Source organism: Centrocercus urophasianus, unplaced genomic scaffold, assembly GCF_019232065.1.
Source record: "Centrocercus urophasianus isolate 14NV4802_14NV808 unplaced genomic scaffold, USGS_Curo_1.0 seq_10, whole genome shotgun sequence".
Lineage (NCBI taxonomy): Eukaryota > Metazoa > Chordata > Aves > Galliformes > Phasianidae > Centrocercus > Centrocercus urophasianus.
Window position 1 is genome coordinate 49,321,760 of NW_024884142.1, and position 23,524 is coordinate 49,345,283.

General features: G+C 38.6%; 1 protein-coding gene across 11 annotated transcripts in view; it reads right to left on the bottom strand.

The window, feature by feature from the left end:
* Window positions 1-23,524, bottom strand: part of MAP7 (microtubule associated protein 7) — a 104,840-nt gene that overhangs the window by 26,656 nt on the left and 54,660 nt on the right. For 7 of the 11 annotated variants that reach the window (XM_042826681.1, XM_042826644.1, XM_042826630.1 and 4 more), the window contains 5 exons: window positions 23,445-23,513; window positions 18,788-18,865; window positions 6,386-6,549; window positions 5,451-5,562; window positions 2,335-2,445 (listed from right to left, as the gene is read on the bottom strand). In XM_042826681.1, the coding sequence (XP_042682615.1) occupies window positions 2,335-2,445; window positions 5,451-5,562; window positions 6,386-6,549; window positions 18,788-18,865; window positions 23,445-23,513 (534 nt within the window). The remainder of the gene's footprint in view (window positions 1-2,334; window positions 2,446-5,450; window positions 5,563-6,385; window positions 6,550-18,787; window positions 18,866-23,444; window positions 23,514-23,524) is intronic. The other 4 variants (XM_042826687.1, XM_042826636.1, XM_042826694.1 and 1 more) reach the window with 1 other exon arrangement.

Sequence of the window (23,524 nt, forward strand, 5' to 3'; positions counted from 1 at the left end):
CAGCAGAATATATTGCACGTAAGCAAACAACAGCATCTAATTAGTACTAGCAACAGATGGGAGGCAGGGATTTAACAGGTCTCCTGATGAGAAACACAAAGACTCTCACTGATATGTGGTTGTCAGAGTCACAGAAATGCTGTGAAATAGGTGGGAAAAAACTTGTGCTTTTAGACTTTCTTTCAACAGGCCTTGAACTTCTTCTAGAAAGCTGGCAGACAAAGCAGATACAGTGATCAATACCATCACCTCCTCTCACTACAGAGAGGAGGAAGAGCATAACTACAGTACAAGTTAGGTTTTTTCAAAACTAAGAAAGCCATACCTTACTTATGGTAGTATCCACTTGCTAGGTACTCCTTAAAGAGCACCATTACCAGAATTTATTGGTCGACAGAAGCTTTCTTCAATTGAATGTATTTGTTCATAATCTGTTACAAAGTTTGAACTACCCAGTACCACTCCTATCAGAGCACAAAGAAAAGCCTGTTCTAGCTGCTGGATTGTAAAATTGTGATAAAGAGCTATGTAGCAATACCGTAATTCAAAATGAATTAACCAGGCAAACCATTAATGAAATCTTTGGCTGGGCCATAATAAATCTTGTCCTTCAAATGGCAGAAAAGTTAAAAATAAACACTGCTTAACAGTAGACATGTTCTTGATGACAGCTATAAGCCACTTAGGGTAAGCTTATCATCCTCATCTCCAGCTTTCTTGTTTTGTAGGTAGGAGTATCTGTTACAGGCAAAACACAACTGGTGGTCCCTGGAAGGCAAAAAAGGAGCAGAGAGGCAGATGATTTCTTTAAATGTTTGCCTTAAGATGCTGAGATCACCAGAGAGGTGTGCAGCACTTCTCCAGTTATGTGCTCAACCAGATTTGGCTATGTGACTGCACAAGAAAAAGAACATTTACACCATTTCAAATTGCTTTATGTCTCCTGCAGACTCCATAATATAAGAGACTTCTGAGGACTTCTGTACCGTTTTTAATTAATATGCCAAGAAAGGAATGCCTTGACATTTAAAGTATATGACATACAGCCCCCACTTCCTTACTCCTTCCCTTCACCTGCCATTATACCACCTAGTTCTCAGTCCAACTTGTACAGAATTGTACAGTAAAAACATTTACACCTTGAGCTACACTCTACAAGAGACTATCCTAATATTTAATGCCTTTCTTCCACAAAGAATCATCCCTGGCAAGGAACAGTCATCAACCGGAAAAAATACACATACATACACACCTAAGGGGAACAAAATACAACTGTTGGGGCTTCAACTTTTAGAGCAAAAAATTACTGGAGTTCTAGAATAAATTGTGCTCTAAGATAACGCTATGTTTCACAAGTTACCAGACTTCAGAACTGTGTTAACCTATAAGCATTAATATGGTCCGAGCAACCAGAAACAGGCATCCAAAAGCATGCACGTAAAACATGGCAATTAAAACACACAAATAATGACGTCTACCCAACCATTTTTGTAATACAACTACAGCTCCACTCTAAAAATTATTTTTGAAAATATGCACTTCTCTGGGTTGAGACGGGCCACAGCTTCTCAGTAGAACAAAAAGTCCTTCACAAGTATTTTTCTGTAAAGCTCTTTGCACAGGTTATACAGGAGACATTCTTTTATAACACTCCCTTCGGCTCAACGCTTCTACCCCATGAATCCTCAAAACAGAAGCAGCAATACAGCTACATTAACTCACAGAACCCTGATTGTTTATCAGTTGTGCAGAGTTGTAAACACTGAAAACATACATTGAAATAAAGCAATCTTTGAAAAGTAACTGGACTCAAAAAGTCAATAAACAGACACCATATGAAAAATACCCATACACCATCATTAAAAATAATCAGAAATGGTAACAAAATAACTGCTCAAAAGCTTCATGCAACATGTCCTCAGATATTCAAGAACGACTACCAAAATAAAACAAAAGCAAAATAATGACAAAATGGCATAACAGAAATAAAAGGTCACAGAAAATTGCATGCAGTATGGAGAGATGTATTCTTTCAATTGTTGTACCTCATTTACTAAAAACCTGACAGAAGCACCACTTTTATCATTTGCTGAAGTGAGATCGTTTAGGTAAGCTCTCTTGTTTTAAAAACAAGAAATACATATTTCTTCTCACAGGAAAAAGAAATGTTCAACCATTTACTTTTCACATTCGGAGTCTTTTCACTCCATTTACATAAAGTACAGAAAACGACTTCAGACTTGTTTTACGTGCAAAGCCATACATTAGTTTTTAATATTTTTTTTTTTTTTCTCTTTTTTTTTTTTTTTTTTTTTTTCCTCTTTGGAACTGTACCTCTGTCTGAAGAATTTAGTAATGTTGCAGATGAGGAGGAGAGCCGCTTGTTAATGACTGGATCAACATGTTTCGAAAGGTTCATTGTTGAAACAGATCGCCTGTCTGGATCTAAAACAAATGGAGATAATGCTAATTGACAGCCCACATGCAGTAATGCCAGTTTCTAGCTCACTAGTGAACTAGGAGGAAAACATGACTAGGTCATTCCTGCTCTACCACAAGAACTTTCAAAATAGAACGGATTTCTCAGCAGACGTTGTACAGATGACTCAAAGACTGGGCACAAAACTGTTCAATTTAAATTCCAAATGTCTAAAATATTCTGTTGACTGATTATCATTCAATCAGGTTGCAATCCGAGGACTTCAATGGAAAATTTGAAGCAGACATTAGTAGCCAGGATGGTATTTCCACGTTTCTTTCAACACTCTCTGAAAAAAGCTGACACCTGACTCACAATAGAAGCTTCAGGGAAAGGCCAGCGTGCTTGGAAATGTTAAAACATTCAAGTAAAAGCCCTCAAAACCTGAATCAAAGGTGATATTTGACAGGGTATCAAGCAGAAGGTCAGCACCGTGTTAACAAAATTCCAACAGATTAAGGGAGGGCTGGTACAAATGAAGAGCAGGAGTAAGCACAAAAGGTATAATTATGTCTTCATCACTGTGAAAGTGCTAAATTTCCCACCAGAGTTAACTTCTACCTGCTGTGAATGAAGTTGCAGTTAGTCAATCCAAACTGCACACAGCTTAACAGATAAAGAAAATGAGTCTTTGTGGAAGGTGCAGACTACTTGTCACACACACACTTGCTGTATATATATATATATATATATATACACAAATATATATTATACCAAAGGGATGTATTTTGCTTCTAGGCTGCATGGATTTGAGAACAGCATTATAGCTTTTGCCTGTGCAAATGGCACCCTACTGAGAGGTGATGATATGATACAGATCATATACACTTTGTGCACATGTGTATGCCATGGGAAAGTTGCTAGCAATAGCTGAAGAGGAAGAGCAAGCAGGACAGCCCGCTTTATGATTTGTCTTCTCTCTCAAAAATCAAAGAAAAGAAAAAAGCTAAGTGTATCAACTAACTATTCTTTAGTGCAAATTCTATTTGGAAATCTGAGAATCAGAAGATAGTGGGAGAGTTGATTCTGCTTTTGCTTACACATTGAGCACCTACTGCAAATTCAGTGCTACTCAGCAGAGAATTTAACCATGCTTTAGCAGATGCCTAATGCTCTGCTGATTCATATTCTCCACGTCCACAGGTAAGTCCACAAACTGTTTTGGAAACAGATAAAAGACCAGGACACTGATAACATTAAGGATGATGCTGTTCAGTACTGGAGACAGGATACTCGGGCTTCCTATGTCATAGATCTCGGTAAGAACAGTATTTACATTTAGGATTTTGATCCCTGATATCTTATCTATACTTGAGAGGATACAAAGTATATCACTACAGCAAAACAGAAATTCTGCATTTGGCTAAAAGAACATACTGCATAAAACAACTTTTTGAAGATGACAGATGAGAACATCAAAAATTGCCTCTTGCGTATGGCATGGCATGCCAGTACTCCTCTTAATTCTATGAATATTATTCAAATGAATGAAACTCAGCATGAAGATTTGTGTGCAAGTGCTGGCAATATGAAACCTACAAACATAGAATAGCCAAATGAGATCTATGACCTAGAAGACTGTTGGTTTTTTTGTTATTAGAATCTGAGCAACACATTCACCATGTATTTGCCTTCATGTGAAAATGTGAGTGATGTGCATGTGCAGTATGGCAAAAGCATTTTAGAAAAAGATCAAAGGATTCAAGTGACATCTCCTTGAATTCCAGTAGACAGAATATTGCGTTTCATTTTAGTGAATTGTGCCAGATCTTTGGAGTCAGCTAGTAATAACTCTCCATATTAAAAATAAATAACAACAACAAAATCTGGGACTAACAACAGTTCTAACTATGAGCATGATGTTAAGCATGCACTGCAGCTAAATGAGGGTGGTTTAGTTACTGACGATTTCATCTCCTGAGAACTAGCTATGGGTAAAGGAATCAACAAACGAGAGTGATTATGTACCAGGTTTTCTAGCACCACTCAGAGATCTGAAGTGGTGCTCCAGGCCTGCTAAATCGAGAAAGGTGAATGATGATTCAAAAAAATAACCTAGGGACAGAATGCAAGACAATGACTTTTAACAGTAAAGAAAATAAAAATCAAGTTATACAGAGCTAATTAAAAAAAAAACAAACAAACAAAAAAAACTTTTATGATTTTATGAAAGACAACTGTTCATTGAACTTATGTGTGATGAATTACATTTCAGATCATTCTTAATGTTTTTCCCCCTTCTTGATAAAGGCTGTATGCAATTAAAAGTATTATGTCAGAGTAGGAAGAGAAGCATTCTTTGTAAGTACCAATTTCTGGTGAAAGAAATATAGAACAAGTTCTCTTTTTTGAACGCCAGTCACATTTAACAGGGCACATACTTAATAGTAACTGTCACATTCAGTTAGGGAAGACAATTTAGGAAAAAATGATACAGAAAAAATTAAATTAATTTGTCCATCTAAGCTTTTTCAAGGGAACAAAAAGGGCTTTTTTCCAGTCTCCCTGATTATCTGTACAAGATACAAATAATCACAAATAATCAATTTGCTTCTTTCTGTTTTAATCTTGGTATTTGGTCACTTCCACCAGAACTATTTTTTGAGCCACAATATTTAAATTTAACACTTGCACACAGTAGCTCACATCACAAAACTGACACATCACGAGCACACCAGCACATACACACATGAGCAATAGCAAAGCAGCAGAAGCGAGAAGCTGTAGCAAAATAGAAAAGCAGAATTAGTCAAAATCCTGAAACAAGTTTTCACTTTTGTTCAGATTTCCCCTTGTTATGTTTTTGCTACACAAGAAGGTCAGAAACATGCTGTTGCTAGCAATAAGATAAAGAGCAGAGAATTTAAAACAGCATATACTGAATCATTTTTCTTTGTAACAGAAGGAAAGTAAATTCCAGTTAACTGACAGGGCAGGGACACTGGCTAGAAAGCCAGGCCTCCCTCTTTACCTGTGTTATTAATGCGGCTATGTAGCGCTCCTCCCCACGACCACCTGTTTTGCTTTTGTTTTGGCTTCTGGCTTCTTTCAATTGTGCGACGTACAACAGCTTCATGTCGTTCCTTAAGTACAACAGGATAATACATTTGGATACTACCAGGTTTTTAACATTAATCCTCTCCAGCACTGCTACCCTCCCCATGGACAACACCTAGCAAGTTTCTTGGAGTTGCACCCAAGCTTAAACGCTGCCTAATAAAGATACACACTCAGACGAACCATTCTAACTCTACAACTGGATTAAGCAATAACTAAGCCACAAATAAATTGAACTATTTTTGAAAACTAATTTTGAGAAAGTAAGGTGTATTGCAGACTTATGCAGAACTGCGGAGGAAAAAAACAGTTGTCCCATTATGACAACCACTGAACAAACACACACCAGAGCTACTTCCCACTCTGAATCTCCTACATATTCTCTCACTAGGATAGTGAGAGAGAATTGACAAAAAAAAACAACGATGTGCTGACTTACCTAAGACGAAGGGGAGTTCTCAGCTCAACTGAGACAAATCAGCCAGTAGCATCTGTCCTGTACACACTGTCTTGAAGGTTTTGTTAGAAAGCAACTAATACTTACTGCCTTAAAATGAACAGCTAAAAATTAACCCACAGACATACAGAAGCCATACAATTTCTATTTTTCTGTTCGAGGTTGAGTAATGTCACATAGTACATCCTAGATATGCTCAACCTAACTGCAACAGACTCTCACAGGGCACTTCAAAAAAATGTGACTAAGATACGTATCCTCTTCTGTATACTCTCATACTGATCAAGGCTCACATTACATCTCCGCTGACAAGTTTAAAAGAAGAGGTTTGGCAGCACCATATCTTACAGAAAAAACAAGCTGAGAAGCGTTTTCATGACATTTCATTTTACCTTATCTTCTTCTATTCTTTGCCTTCGCTTTTCTTCTACAGCAGCTCGTCTTCTCTCTTCCTTTAATCGCTGTTCTTCTAGCTTCTTTTTGCGCTCCTCTAGGTGTTTTTCATAATGCTGCCGTGCTCTCTCTTCTCTTTCTAACCAGACGGTTTCTCTTGCAGCTATGAAAAAAAAATCAGAAATAAAAGCATTAACATGCTGTTACGCGATGAAAACTTTAACACAATTTGGATAATCAAACTAAATAGAAAAAAATTGAACTCATTTTCGTAAGACATACATAATTTCCTAGTCTCTCTCCATGTGTTAAAACTTCACAGACCCTGGTCACACACTCACGTCATTCAGTCTCAGTATAATTACTGTGAATTGCCACCAGTAATGGTTACATTCTTTGACTATATAGTTTTTGTGTGAAAGAAACTATTTTGCATTAGTTTAAAATACGAAAACATTTAAGTCAGATATATGTGTACAAACCATGCTAATTCTCTGTATTCTTTCAGAGTAAAAAGAAACATAAAAAACTATTACTGCTATATAACTTCAATGATCAAAGCAGATCTCATTAGGCTAGGTTGACAGTTGTAGTGTTTGGACTGTTAGCTGTACCAGCAGCTCACCAGAAGAAAATATTATCAACCAAAGAAGTCAGACTAAAGATGAGATTTAATAAGTTTAATGTGCTCTGAACAATATTTCAGAAGTTCTCATCAAGACAAATCAAGAAGCACTATGAAAGACAAATTCTGCTCCCCACCAAGGTCTGAATCTTCATGAAGGTATTCCACCTGGAATACATGCTCAAAATTAGCCCACGTTAAAGCCATTACCTCTGACACACTGGAACTCTCCCCATTAGTGCATTGAAAGCTTCGAAACCCAGAAATTTTTTATTCTAAACCCCTTTTTAAAAACCCAGGATACATCCTGATCTTCACGAATTGACAGATAGGACTGCAGGAAGAAATGCACGTGAATGTCACCAGACAAAAATCAAGAAGAACCACAAGAGAAAACCAGACGAAGGAGTTCACTGATAATGCAACAGAAGCAGAGAATCAGATTAGCAAAACATCAAAAAAAAAAAAAGAAAAAAGAAAAAAAGACACTTTTAATGTCCAAGGTAATGATTTTTTTCCTTAGTCTGAAACACTATTTGTTAAGTATAAAAAATTTATGCTTGAAAACACTTGAAAAAGGAGCCAATCATTATAACCTTGTACCTTAAAGACAGCAACTCAAGCCTTCAGTGAGCAGAGAGATTTGTGATGTTTGACAACTCATACCAAAAATAAACAAAATGATTCTAGATGTTCAGAACAGACACTGCAATCACTTCTCACAAGGCCAGCAGTCATCTTCACCTAATTCCTCTTCTGCATTTTTCTGCCTACTCAAACAAATCTCACCTGATAAACAACTTACATTGCACTCTAATTCTTAAATATTTGCATACGCAGACTCTTGAAATCTACTCTGGATAGACAAGCTCACGTTAAGATTATGTCCCTTAAGAAAACATTTTTTTTCAGATCATTTCAGATTTCAAATGCTTTCCCCTAAGAAAAGCGGACAGCACATTTAGCCATGCTGTGGGATACAGACCAGCAAAGAGATGCTTGTGCAACAGCCATAAGCAACCAGAAGACATCATCCTCTTGGCAAAATGTGGGACAGTTCAGCAAGACGTATGCAGGAAATTCAATAATCTAACATAGCCAGAATAATTATAGCTACAAGGCGCAGTACAGTTGCTTAATTACTAAGCATAGTTGTGAGAAAAAATGACACCTACAAACATGAAATGCTAACACAAGGAGCAGCAGATATTGAGAAGTACTTTTCTGTTGTAGTTTAGTGACTTGAAAGGGATAATCTGAACTACAGACCAAGGCTGAAATAGGACATGACAACAGAACAACAGTTTGTAGTCCAACTGCAATCTGCAAAAGCTCCTCCTTCCACATTAAAGCCTTACGACATTAAAAAAAAAAAAGATCCAAAAATCAGTGTTTTGAAAGCAAGAGGAACTTTCATACATGCATCTGCTGCTCCAAGGAGCCAATAGCTCACCAATAGACTGGATAGACAAAGAAATGGCTGTCATGACTCTTCTTCTGAGATGTGATCCCTTACAAAGCTTCTTATTGCCCAGGTTCAAGGAGATTCAGCTAAATTGACCTTTTCCAACAGTTTGGGCTACATCTCTAACAAACGAAGTCCAAGGCATGTCACTTCTACACTACTGTCTCCTGTTCTTGCCTTTATCTTCTGTATAGCTGTGTGACTTAACTAACCAATGTCTAGGGCAGAACTGCAGTCAGGCCATCATCAGGCATGTAGACACTTTGGCAAAGCTTGCTCTTCCTATTAGTCTCTGCACAGCTGGATTGTGTAAGAGGGTCAGTCCAAGAGCATGCAGCTGCACCAGTGAACTGTACTGTTCTTCTCATGCACTCTATGTGCACTTATTTTGTTTTCTTCAGAAATAAGGATAAAAATCTCTAAAAGTGGTGACTGAGTTCAACTGACTACCCTTTTTTAAAACCAGGAAAATACTCATCGTTATCTTTAACACCATCTACAAGCTGGCAAAATGTTTCTCAACAGGTTGCATTTGTAGAGAAAAAGAATATAATTAAAGTGGTGAATTCTGCACTGAAAATATCTCACATGACCTTTTTCCTTCTCCTGAACCTTTGATGAAAATTTCAGATAAATTAATGATTATTATATGGTAGGGCTACTTGAGGTCTCTCTACTCAATGTACCAATGCCTTAAAAATGTATTTAATTTTAAGTACTCTGATAAGGTTTCATGACCATTTTAACTAAAGTGATAGCTGCCACCAAAATGAGCAGCTTTCACCTCTGCTGCCCTGATGATGTTGCTCATGATATGTTGCTCACAGGACTGAGGATTGGGTGGATCAAGGACCAATTTGATTAAAGCCACATTTCTTCCATGCCTTTTTCCTTCCAACACTTTTAACTGTGGCTGAAGCAGATGGAAAGGCAGATATGCTGCTGATGGGGTTTATTGGCTGCCACCATCACAGGAGGTCTCAGGTGAGCAGAGGGGCTGCTGGGCAGGAAAGAGGAACACACACGAAGTGGCAAAGCCTCCCTTTTCCCTTTGCTGTTTATCCACATGTAGCAAGAAAAAGTTCTCTCTGGTCGCTCTCCTTTTGTGTCCCTTTCTGTTGTCTCTCATCATAGCTCTTTTTCTTGTGGTTATAGCCTTTATTAAGGATTCTCAGTCTCTTTTCTCAGTCTACACTTTGCGATCACCTTGGGCAGACGGTTTACCTGAATTGAGACTCAATCTTTCTCAGTCTTTCCAGCCTCTATCTTCTCTGACTTTACCACACTGACCTCAGCAATAGCTTTCTCCTTTGACCACTGTTTCACCCCTCCTCACTGCCAGCTCCGCACTAAGACTGATCTCCTCCTTGCTGCATTAGCAGAAAAATGGATCAGTGTTGCTTTAACCATGCCCAAAACCAGGAATGTTCCAGCACTCCACAAGAATGGCTGACTGAATGAATTAAAAGGTGAACTTCAGAACTGTAATTACAGCTGAAGTTAATGTCAGATTCTCCCAGCTGATGTTTCCCCATTAGCAATGCTCTGAGGGACATACATACAGCAATTTTAAAACTAATCTTCCTTAAAGACTTTTTTTTTTCTTTTTTTTTCTGTCTTATAAACCCTTCTGGTGCTATCAAGTCCTCTGCAGACATCCCAAAATGACTCAGATACTGATGTCACTGATTCTTAGTTTTTGTGGGGCTTCTGATCATGGAAATACTGGATAAAGTTCTGTCCTAATCTTTCAAAGAACAGAATAAACCAGAAGGAATTCACCAACAGAATAAATGCATAATTTTTACTGATATGACATTGTACCAATGACCATTTTCAAATGGAAGAACACAGATCATGATGTGATTTTTAAAATACTATTTTAAAGCTTACACATTGTTAGCATTAAAAATTCAACAGAGCTAGCAAAAAATGAAACTCAGGCATATTCTAAAACATAAGATTAACACCACATTTCCTTAAGTGAGAAGTTAACTGGGATGGTATGTTTACCACCTTTTGTTCTCCATGCCAGAAACTGCACCAGCCACATGTCTTTGTTGGGACTGTAATTGCAGAAGAAAAGGCCAGCAACTATGCAGGATTAGTGTAGATAAAATACACAGATGTAAGTCTTTAAATAAGTTTGCTTGTGGCTCAGGGACTGAGATACTGGTAAGTAAAAAATTCCTTTGCTAGACCACTATTCAAAGCTATCAGAATTAAAACAAATCTAAAATCCCAGTTACTTTCCTTGTATAAAAAGCATCTTTATTTATTTTCTTTTCAGTTTTTGAGGATGAGGTCTAGTTTAAGAAATGTGCCCGGAGACCAACTAGCATCAACTAAGTTTCATCTACACTATAAAATGTTCACTTTCCAAAAACAGTGACAAACTCAATTCAAACACATTAAGAAAAGTCTAGGGGCTTTCCCTGCCAATTCTTAAAGCTTGCCTGGAAATCAGTTAGAAAAAAGTTGTCTGGATCCAAAAGCTTGCCAGGAACCATTGGAAGAGTTTAACGGCAAGAACAACTAAGTTTTAGTGGTGGGAACGTTCCTCAACACTGTCTAGTTTGCCAGTGCAGATGTAGTCAGTGTGGCCATGTTGGGGGTGAAGGCCCTCTGTAGAAAAAGCATTAACTTGTATTAAGCTTTTCTATTTTGTCCAGGACCTCTACTATGATTTTCATCACAAACAGCACAGACAAGCTGCATACACAGCCAAGAGTGCCAAGCACAGCCAGTCAGCCTGAGACATGGATTCAAAGAAAAGAGGGTATTGTGTCAAGCTGGAGCCAAGACAAGCATGACAGCTCCCCTCGCTCTGCTTCAAGAACCCCATCTGACAGCTAACACCCTTACCTACCACTGCCCCTCTGCCACTCCCAGCTCCCAACTCTCATGGCCCAAGAGCATCACACAGAGATGCAATATTTATACTTTAAAGGATGTTTAAATGTTTAATGCACAGACAGAGTGCAAGCAGACTATGGGACAGAGTGCAAGCAAAAATAGAGCAGAATGAAAACACAGGTACTGGAAGAACTTTTATAGAATCAAGTAAAGATTATCTTAACAATCTTTTAAAGATATGTGCATATCAACAAATAACAGATTACCACATGGTCAGGAGAATAAAGTAACTGAAGTAATTGCTTTGCAGCCATATTTCTTTTCTGCCCACATAAGAAAACAAGTCTAGGGGAAAATAAAGCTGAAAGAAAATCTAAAAATCGATGCAGCTTGTTAGTCATAGAAAATATGAGTCACATATAGAAAAAGCCAAAGCATTAAACTTTTGGAAGTTTAAGGTTGACATCTGAAGACAAACGCATACTCTATAGTAAAGAAATGAAAAAAAAAATTAAAAAACCTCTTTATATTCTGAATGGACGCTATTTCAGTCGATTTTTCTATCTCTTCTGTGTGTTTTCCACATTTTCTAATAAAAGTTCCAGAACCGAACAAGAATATACTAAGGTGAATGGAGCATTTATTTAGTAGCCTGTTTATTTTTATTGATTAGGTAGCATAACATGATCTTCAGATAATGCTAGTGCCACTGTACATTTGTGGACAACAAAAACAACATCAATCTTCTTCTCTATTTTCTTACCTCTCAGTAAAAAGAAAAGAGGTACTCACACACCCTAGTGCAGTAGTAAAACAACAGTGCTAAAATACCACTGCCAGACACAAGAAAATCCTCACAGGTGTGGAGCACATTGACCCATTACACAACAGTGAAAGCCACATATGCAGTACAGCAAAACTAGAAAAAAATAATCGAGGTAGAGAGAAAGCAGAAACAGGAAAAGTTAAGTCTTAATAAAGAAACAGTAGCTATTAAACTGGTACACTGTTAGTTACAAACAGAAGGGTGTGAACAAGTTAATTTTCTTGAGAAGACAAATAATGCAACTTCCTTCTGCTCAAGGTACTCATAGTACAAAACAAACTTCCGCAGATCTCTACCATCGCTTTACAGAAGCCAATATTCTGTTTTGGGAAATAATTTCTCTTGATGCACAACAAAGTCTCAACTTCTGCTTACTAGGGTGGCTTTGCTAAACTTGGTAGATCCCCTGAATAAAAAAAGATGTATTAAGTTTAAATCCCACTTCTAATTCTACAGAAATAAAACACCCTGCCTTCATTTGATTTACTGTTGCATGGCAAATGTCCCAGAATTAACAAAATCCAACTCTACTAATTTCAACAAGACCCACACTTATATAACAATATTATGCAACTTGATATTTATTTAACATGGATAGCGTTGATGTTTCTTTGCTTTGGTTCACATGACATGACTGACTGATTATCTAGATTCTGCACTGAATAAAAATGAAACTTGCACTCTATTGTAAAAATCACTACTTTACCATACTAGGACACAAATCTCAAGAGACAGCTCCTAAATCACATTAGCAGACAAATACACAGATGAAAGCACAACACAACTTTCAATTTTCTTGTTAGTTTTAGCTAATTCTTCATGCAAGGACACACAAAGACACACATCACAGGGACGTGCAGAACTCTCCCTTTTAGAAATGAAAGTTTCCACATCGATTTATTTTTAAAAACCCTACTGTTTTCTCATAGCTGTAATGTCACACAAAATGAAGTGTTTCTGGACAGAAGTAACATCATTCCAGCAACAGATTTGTCAATTGCTAGGAAATCAGGGTTCAGAAAAGCCAAAGGAAAGCATATCTCCGCACTGCAGCAGAGCTGTTGTTACAGCTACAAACAAACTTAAGAAAAAAACAAATAATAATAATTCAAGATATGGAAGCATCATCTATGACAAATTCATTAAAATGAACAGGTAACCTCCATTTGCTGCAGAGAGTCTAAGCCTATGAATCCCACCAATCTCAAACCCAGAAGCAGGTTTTTAGGAATAAGCAAACATTATGTCATGCTACCTCCTTAACAAAGCCAGAACCAAAGATTTACTCTTCTCCAAAGAAAAATAAACAAGCAAGCAAAACAAAACAACAAAACAACTCTAGTAATTCATGCATGGCTAGCACAAAGTTAGAACACATTGCTGATGAAGGATGTTAATATCAGTAAAACCTAGATGGCAATAAACCAGAGCTCTCCAGATTAGAAAAAGTATAATTCTAGCTGGAGTTACAATGCAGTTTTATGAAATTAAAATATATAGAAAACAGGAATAAAAACTTTGTTTTCTCAAAATACCACTTAAAATAGTACTGTTAAAATTTCTATTTTATCTCAGGCAATGTGACTGGTAGCAGTTGCATTTAAGACTTTGGCAGTAAGGGATTAGGAAGGTTCTAAACAGTGTTTGTGTAATGTGTCCCATTGTGAAATGATATTTTGCATGTCCAACTACTGAGTACTTTTTGCAATCTTTTAAAGGTCGCTATGAACTGAGAAAAGAGAGTCACACTGACACAAGAATGAAAAAGAATGACATCTGAAGAGTGCTGTACTGCAGAGTTAAGAGATTTCTTCTTTCTATGAATGTATTTTAGGACACACACACAAAAAAACACCAAATAACCCACCTATTTCCAGGTTGTTGTATATGCCTTCAAAAAGGTTTCAAGCCACAATCCATTAAATTTTGACTGGATATAAGGATAAAAATTTTTACAGTAAGAGTGGTGAGGGACAAGTTGCTCAGCAAGACGGTGGATACTGTGTCCCTGGAGACATTCAAGGTCAGGCTGGACAAGGCTCTGAGCAACCTGATCTATCTGTAGGTGTCCCTGTTCATTGCACGGGAGTTGCATCAGACAGTCTTTTAAGATCCATTCAAACTCAAATGATTCTATGAAATAGAGGAAAGTGAGTTTCTAAAGGCCATTCCCATATTGACAAGCCCAGCATTAAAAAAAACCACCACCAAATCAAAACAGCAACACACAAGTCCCTGACAGGGAATCATCATTACCTACATCATTTGGGTTGATTCTGTGTGGTTATGCATATATATCCTATATGAGATCAGCTTTCCTCCCCCTGTGGTGCTGATCAGTTTGAAGAGACTGAATAAAACACATTTTACTTGAATTTCCCACTGACTGCAACATCAAATATTTGATTTGTAACATGATAATATTCCCCCAGTCACATAGCTACTGCTTTGCAACTCAAGGGCAGCAGTCCTTTTTCCTTTTATCAGTTTACATGACTTAAATTTTCAGTGCACCAGAGAGTGGGAGTGGGCATACTTTTAATTCTACCAAGCAATGGCTTGCTTAAACTTCAATTATGCTGCTGACAAGCAGTCTAGTCCCAATACCTGAAGTTCCAAGTAAGCTTTCTCTAGTTGTACTAATCAACCATAATGAGGGGACTGAGTGCGCCCTCAGTAAGTTTGCAGATGACACCAAGCTGGGAGGAAATGTTGATCTGCTTGGGGGTAGGATGGCCCTACAGAGGGATCAGGACAGGCTGGACAGCTGGGCTGAGGCCAACAGGATGAAGTTCAATAAGACTAAGTGTTGGGTCCTGCATTTTGGCCACAACAACCCCTGGCAACACTACAGGCTTGGCTCATAGCACCTGGAAAACTGTAGAAGAAGCAGATGCGAGGGTATTGGTCAACACTTGGCTGAACATGAGCCAGCAATGTGCCCAAATGGCCAAGAAGGCCAATGGCATCCTGGCTTCAGTGCTGCCAGGAGGAGTAGGGAGGCTCTGTACTCAACCCTGATGAGACCGCTCCTCAAGTACTGCATTCAGTTTTGGGAACTCACTACCAGAAAGACATTGAGGCCCTGGAGCATGTCCAGAGAAGGGCAACACAGCTGGTGAGGGGTCTGGAGCAGAAGTCTTATGAAGGAGCAGCTGAGGGAACTGAGATTGTTTATTCTGGAGAAGAGAAGGCTCAGGGGAAACCTAATCATTTTCTGTAACTACCTGAAGGGAGGGTGTGGTGAGGTGGGGGTTGGCCTCTACTCCCATGTAGCTAGTGATAGGACTAGAGGGAATGGTCTCAAGTCGTGCCATGGTGATCAGGGAGATTCAAGTGAGACGTTAGGAAAAACTTCTTTGAAAGAGTGGTCAGGCACTGAACAGCCTATCCAGGGAGGTGGTGGTGTCCCTGTCCCTGGAGGTATTGAAGAAATATGTAGGTGCTGTACTGAGGGACATGGCTTAATGGGAAATACTGGTGACAGATGAGTGGTTGGACTGAGTGATCTTGGAGGCCCTTTCCAACCTTGGTGATTCTACGATTCTATGAAACAGGATCTAACACATACTCAACACCAACTAACCTTAAGGTAACAGGTTTGGGGAAAGGTCTCAGCACCTAGTTATTTCTGAGACCACTGCCAGAAAGAAAAATCCTATAGCAGTTCTTCTGAGAGCCTGGTCCTGCACACACTAATATACATTAACAGAGAAAGTAGATTTTTTAAAGTATAGCCAGAGTTTCACTGGAGCATTAAATAACTCTTCATCTTCTTTTTTTACTGTGTGGCTTTCCTAGAGTTGCTTCTAGCTCACATCAGATGCACTGCTAAGGAAAAAATGCAAGGAGCAGTCAAGAGCCAAGTTGTCATGTGAACTCATGGGTGTTATTACTTGAAAGTATGACTAAGAACATAATATCTTGACAAGTAACTGTTCTATATATATTTGCCTGCAACACCATTAAGTCAGTGCACTAAGTGGTGTGACTAATTTATGTCCCTGCTTATTTTTCTTATACGGCATAGGAAATTATGCGGCAAAATAGTCTGAGTTGGTTAATACTGCACGATAGGCAGGTAATAATAATGAAAAGCAATTTGTACCTTGAACAAGCTTTGAGATAATGGAGCCCATTCCCCAGGACCCAAAAACCTCTCTGACCCAGAGAAAGCTGACTTCAGATCTATGAGAATTTTGCTCTCACTAAGGAAGTACAGATGCAGGTTGGGTGGAGAAGGGCTTGAGCGCAGCCCTGAGGAGAAGGATTTGGGTGTGTTGGTTGATGAAAGAGTCTGTGTGCCAGCAGTGTGCACTTGCAGCCTAGAAGGCCAACTGCATCCTGAGTTGCATCAAGAGACACATGACCAGTAGATCAAGGGAGGTGATTCTGCCCCTCTACTCTGCTCTCATGAGTCCCCACCTGGAGTATTATGTATAGTTCTGGGGACCTCAACACAAGGGCATTGAGCTGTTGGAGGGGGTACAGAAGAGGGCCACAAAGATGATCAGGGTGCTGGAGCACCTCCCCTATGCAGAGATTAAGAGATCTGGGGCTTTTCAGCCTGCAGAAGGGAAGGCTCTGAAGAGATATTATAGCAGCCTTCCAGTACCAGAAGGGAGCCTACAGGAAAGCTGGGGAGGGACTTTTTATAAGGGCAATTAGCGACAGGACAATGGGAAATCGTTTTAAACTGGAAGAGAGCAGATTTAGCCTAGATACTAGGAATAAATTCTTTACTGTGAGGGTGGTGAGACACTGGAACAGGTTACCCTGTGAGATTGTTGATGTCCCCTCCCTGGAAGCATTCAAGGCCAGGCTGGATGGTTTAAAGGGAGGTATCCCAGCCTGCAGCAGGGGGCTGGAACCAGATAATCTCAAAGGGCCCTTCCAACCCAAACCATTCTATGGTTCTATGAGTATTTCACAGTATCTCACTGTGTTAAAGGAGCACTGAAGTTGACAACAATACTCATCTGAAACAGCAGCCAGGCCTTCCAATTTCTGATGCTCAGGTTCTTTCTGACTTCTAGTGCCTCACAGTTAGCGTGTGCAAAATGAAACGCACTTACATTCTCTGCTTCTGCAATTGCACTAGTAAAGCATGCAACACAGCACTGCTATCAAATAACCCAGCAACAACAGAACCCTGCTTGGAGCTGAAACCTTGGCTCATCTGTTGCAATTCCTGCTGTTTACATGCAGAAGCACATACTTGCTGATTAAATTCTGTGTGTTTTCCTGATCATACACAGGATGCCAAAAAGGAAGATCAGGTGTATAATAAATACTGAATATTTACCTCCTGGGCTGCTTCTGGCTAAGAAGTTTTCTCTTAAATATCTTTAACTCACAAACATAATGAGAAATGAAGGTGTGTAGTGGTATTTAAGACCTAAATGCTTTGAGGAGAGCAGAAGAAGTGTTCAAATTGTGGGGAAAACAAACAAAAAAAATTCCAGACTCAATTCCATTGTGAGCATATGTTGAAACACTGCATATAAACTGTTACATGCAAAGCTAAAAGAATACTGTCTTTATAAACCTAAATTTGTTTGCCTGTACTGAAGGCTTCACTTTTCAGCTTTATCAACCAAAACTCTCCAGGAATGAGTAACTTTTTCTTGAATAAAAAAGAAAAAACAAACAAAAACCCCATAAAAATTAATAACCAATATTTTATGCACAGGTAGGTTCTCTGTTTGTGTACATCTCAGTTAAAAAAAAAATATCTAGCCATTTTCAATTGTGATATGCAAACCCACTTGAGGAAAAATGGAAAAATATTTTGAACAAATCAAAACAAGATAAGCTTCTTTCACTGTATTTTCAAGCATAATTAGCAGTCCTATTAAAGTGGGTGCAAAATGGACATTTTTGGCAAGGTCTAAGTACTTGCAGCTATAAACAAGACCATCTGAATTCTATCATACCTATAAAGTCTCTCTACCAGCACACCATATCAGTGTAATATCTTTGAGGCTTCCAGGAAGGGGCTGTGGATTGAGATTTTTCTCTCATTAAGCTCATGCTTCTCAGCCTCTCTGGCATCACCTTCACCAAGATAAAAAGGAACCTCTAGCTTTGAACCTCTAATCTGACTCCCAGAGTTATCCTATATGTTATTGTGGGCTTTTTTTTTTTATTGATTCTGCTTTCCTGGGATTGTGATGAGGAACAAGCCATCTAGCCGAAGGACAAGGACATCTGCTTAGCTTCAGTCATTCCCAAGCAGACCAAGAGAGGTCAGCTAATGGCACTGCCTCTCTTTACTGCTTGTGGAGAAGGAAGCCAGAAGCACCATAGGACTGGAAGGTCACAGCAAGCTGGAGTAGCATGTAGTAGGTCAAAACATCTTTAGGATTTGATATCTGGTAGGCATAACAATTTGGTTTTTACTAATTTGATAATCCTCTCGCTACCACACTCCGTACATGGCCCATCACTAGCTACTTCTTAAGCAACCTTCACCTAAGAATTCATTTCAGTAGTGTTACGCACGCTCACGGACAGGTGACACTGTATACGATACTGAGCAATATTTGACACATATTCAAGGTTTTACTTCACAAAAAAAGAAGAAAAATACCTGAGTTTATTAAGAAATGATATAGAGTAGGGCTTACCTAGTTGTTTTTCTCGTTCTTCTCTCCTTTCTCTAGCAAGCCGTTGCCTGTCATCAACCTTCAGTATTGGTGGGTGGTCTGCAAATGGAAGGGGGGGAAATATTAATCATATAGTACGAAATCAAATAGCAACAAAAGAAAGCTCCTAGGGGAATAACCACCAAACAATCGAAAAAAATCAAGCCACTTCTATTTCACAAGGTTGAAGAAGCTCAGTACATACGCACAGCAGGTTGGATCAAACACTACAGCAATCCCAGCTGAACTTCTGAAGAGTAAGAATCAAGGTGGCATGATATTGATCTCCTACTGATACTGCGTGTGTGTGTTAAAAGCTGTGACAGACACATTAAGATAGTGCATCACATACATGGAACGATACAATAACAGTAAAGAAAGAGACAATTTCCTCAGCTATCTTTTGAAATGTTGAGTCACATAATTTTTTTTTAAAATACCTGCTACTGGATCACAGTGATAAGATGAAAGATAACATGAAAAAATCTGTGTCAGAGCTTAGGCTTAACTAAAAATTCATGTTTGATTGGAAAAATACTACTTGGTGAGTGCAACAAAATGAGTTATCTGGAAAACAACAAAATGCTAAATAGCTAACATCACACTTCCAGTCTCAGCAGTGGAGCCAAAGACCAAATGGGAACAAAAATCTTAGTTACTGATTCATCCCAGCATGCTGCCAAAACTAATTTCCTACTCATCTTCAGCCTATTTTGTAAACTTGGAAAGCTGTTGATTTTATGTTTTTTCACTAACACTGAGAAAGTCTGCTTTGAACAAAAAATAAGCAACCAAAACAACCACACAAAAACAGAAAAGTTTTCAGGGTATAATGAAATGGCTTGATTTATTCCTATACTGATGGGAATTCAATTCTTTTAATATTTAATATTCTTTTAATATTTCATTTTGAAGTGAACAACTATGTAGAACTTCCAATCACTGTAGAAACATACAAAATACACACACATATATATAACTATATATATGTATAAAAATATATATATAACTATATATGAACTAATATATATAAACTAATATGCTTTTCTTTATTCAATGTGAATACCAATAAGCAATCTGTACAAACATGCCAAGTCCATCTATTTGTGTGTATAGGCTGCATAAGAAAGAAAAAAGTTGCTGGCAAAACTACGTCAAAAAATGAGGTTTGAAAAGAAAAAAATGAGGTTTGAAAAGAAAAAAATGAGGTTTGAAAAGAAAAAAATGAGGTTTGAAAAGAAAAAAGTATTCGTACAATAAATTGCTGAAGTGAGGATGTGTTAGCCTGATTTTTATGCAGCCATTTGAATTAGACAGAAGTCAGTACTGTGCATTTCATACTCCAAAAGAATTTTCAGCATCAGGATGACAGGACTTCCTGCATGGAAGAATCCACAGATAGCTAGCTCAGTTTAGTTGGTGAAAACAACCAACTCAATGATGGTGAGAGAATATAGCATCTTCTAATGTGTTGGCTTCAATGCAAAGAGCAGCAGGGAAAAATCCCAATGCACAGTTTTTAGGAAGACAAACACTTAAACATTAGAGCCCCAACGAAAGGTACAAAAGATGAAAAAGTCACCAACAAAGTGAAAGACAATCCATCACCCAGTTACAGATCGAACCTTTAACTCTGGTTAAACAGCACACAGTGCTGCCATTTATGTAACTACTGCTAACCATGCCAGCACATAGATTTGTCCAATGTACAGTGCAAAGTCACACTTGGTTGATATTAAGAAGTGCACTGGCTTGCATGCTGCCTCTTTAGCATGCAGATGCAGGTGAAAAGGGTAATAATATTCCTTCTCTCTTGTGGCTGGCACACAGAAGACACAGAACACGAACTTCTGCAGCATCAGTAATTAGTGTTAGTGGAATAGTGCACCACCAATATGAATTTTCCTGGAAAACAAGGATTCCTTTGAAGAGTTGTCAGTGTAACTTCAAGTTGTCAGAGAATGATGAGCCACTAGGGAATAACGTAAAACCCCGTTCTTTCAAAATGTACCATCTTCCTTTTTTTCCTACTTTCTTAGAGACTTCCCTATCAAGGGAGAAGAAGCGAATCTTCAAAGAGACAGAAGGTTATGCGGACAGGCAAACTGAAAAGGTCTCCTGTAAGAATTCCTAATTACAAGCAATAGGAGGAATAAAATAAATTTTTAAAACTGCCCTCTGACATTCTGTTTGAAGACATCCAATTATTTTCCTATATCACACACCTGATGGTGCTCACACACACAGCCTCTCCCAGCACCCCAAGGATGTTAGAACAATCGTGAAGAATTCACATTAAGCTAAAGGTTATGCAGAATATAAGCATGTATGTATTCAACAACAAGCTGTTTTTTGTTGTTTTTCATTTCTCTTTAATATATGTATATTTGGGTGCACAAAGGAGAAAATTAATATTGGCACAAAGATGTCCAAAGCCTTAGGACTTTGGACGCTTTAGGAGGACCAGCATGCTGCTGTAACAAGGCGCAGTCTGGGTATGATGTGACGCATGTGAACTCATGCTCAGAAGTCTGTTTCACTACAGCTAAATAGCTTTGTAATAAGCAGAGCTGTAAGATAGAATATAAAAAAGATTAACATTATGCCCAAGAGAGATGTTTAGAGATTAAGTAAGCCACAGTACTAGTAAGAGGAAATGAATTTTTTACCTATTGCTGGAAACTAAACACCAAAACTATATGTCCAAATGGCGGAATGGTGTTTTTCATGAACTCATGGCATCTACTGGGAGCTTTTATCATTCTGCTTAAGGAGCTTAGAAGTTATTAGTATTGCGGTGGGGGCTTGGTTTTTTTTCTCTTCTCTCAGAAATTTAGTAATGAAACAGACTTTGTTGGTCCTTAATCATGATAAGAAAAGGAAAATGCAAACTTTTCAAAGCTTCTATGTAAGGAATACTGAACTCCTAAGCACAGTTGGCATTTGTAGCAATCAGTAACCTAGAAAAAATTCCCAACCTAGTTGGCATATGTAATTATTACATATGGCAGTTTCTACAGCTCTGGCAACTGTCAGCAGCTCTCAGTGGGACTTGAGAAGTACCTCAGCCTCCTACCATTCTTCACATCCACCTCCAATTCTCTCAGTCTCCTCTCACAAATGGCTACTTTCTTTCTGTCCCTGATTCCTAGTGTTGCAACTTCTTGTGCTAATGAAACTAAAAGGGTCAGAGTGGAAAACCACAGCCAGTTTGTATGCTAATTCACAGGGGAGCTTCTGGGAGAAATATGAAAGCCACTGCATCCTTTAAAAAGATTTGTGCTTGGATCTCAAAAATTATTCCCCCTGCCTAGATCCCTGCACTCTCCCACGCACAGATTTAGAGCTGCCGATGTTACTCTTGGTCTCCAAATATTTGTTCAGCCTGCAGACACCTTCCAGATAATAACTTTGTTTGTAATGACAGCTTTCACTCCTGCTGCAGTCTCCATTTTTTAACCAAAACAATGTTTGACACAAAATTTGTATGCAGCCTCAGGAAAAATACAGCTCAGGAATCCTCAGTTCAGCACAGAGGCTCTCATCAGTTGAGTGCAGAGCTGAACTCTCCTTTTAAGGATCCTGTATTCCCTTCTACACTGCAGCACAGACGGAGGGAGCATGGGAGCAGCCAGGACACCTTCCTGAGACTTGAAGGACTGAGATTAAACTACTGCAGGACGAAGTATACACTGAATACCATTCAATTCTTTTTTTTTTTTTTTTTGTCTTAAAAGTGGGTCATGTTATCACTATTCCTTTCCCTACCCTTCATTCCACTGCCCAACTGGGAGCCACCAGGAATGCTGATCCATGTGCTGCATCCAGTTCTGTTCAGCTCTGTCAGACAGCCCTTGGACTGCTTCCCCCAGGGATGGAGCCCAAAGGCATCCAGCTGAGGCACAGTGAAGCCTCTGCACAAAGCAGCCACTGAGCTGCCAGACTGCTCAGAAGCTGAAACTGGACTGCTTACCATGCACTGAGCCTGCAGCAACACAACGCCTGCATGTTCTCAGCATTATTAATGAAACATTTTAAGCTTGGGTGCCTGAGTTCTAGTACAGGAAGAATTTAAATTTCTGAGTGATCTTTTGGATCTTGGTCTAAGCACATGAGTGCAACAGACTTGTGGCATTAAGGATTACATTAAGCATTTTTGTACAGAAACTGCTACCATGCAAGTGCAGCATTAGTGAATAGTGAATTAAGTCCATACAATATACCAATTGGGCAGAGTCAAGTAATGGCACGCATCTGCTTACTGCACAGGGTATATTACAAAATATGTCTTACAGCACAGTAAGTGAAGAAACTTCTAAACAGAAGCATGTTGATATAAAGCTACAAATCCCTCTCTACAGCAGAAAATACAAGCACGAATGCAAGTACAGGGACTTCTGTAACCTTATCTCACTTCAGAACCCTCATTTCTAAACTGCAGTAAAACAGACGAAGACTTCATTAGTTTTGCTTTGTTGTGAGCAGAGACTCCAGCCTAACAAAATACAGTCACTGATACGAGTTTAGTAAGAAAGGTTTAGGAAAATGAAACATCTTAAAAATTCATAGGAAGACATGCGTTTTTAATGTACCATTAAGACAAACAGCTTTACAATGTGAAACATGAAGAATGGTATACCTGGTTTAGTTCCGGTATTGCTTTGTCCTGAAGTGACTTTCTTGTCTTGTACTTTAGAACCTTCAGCTGCTAAAATAAGG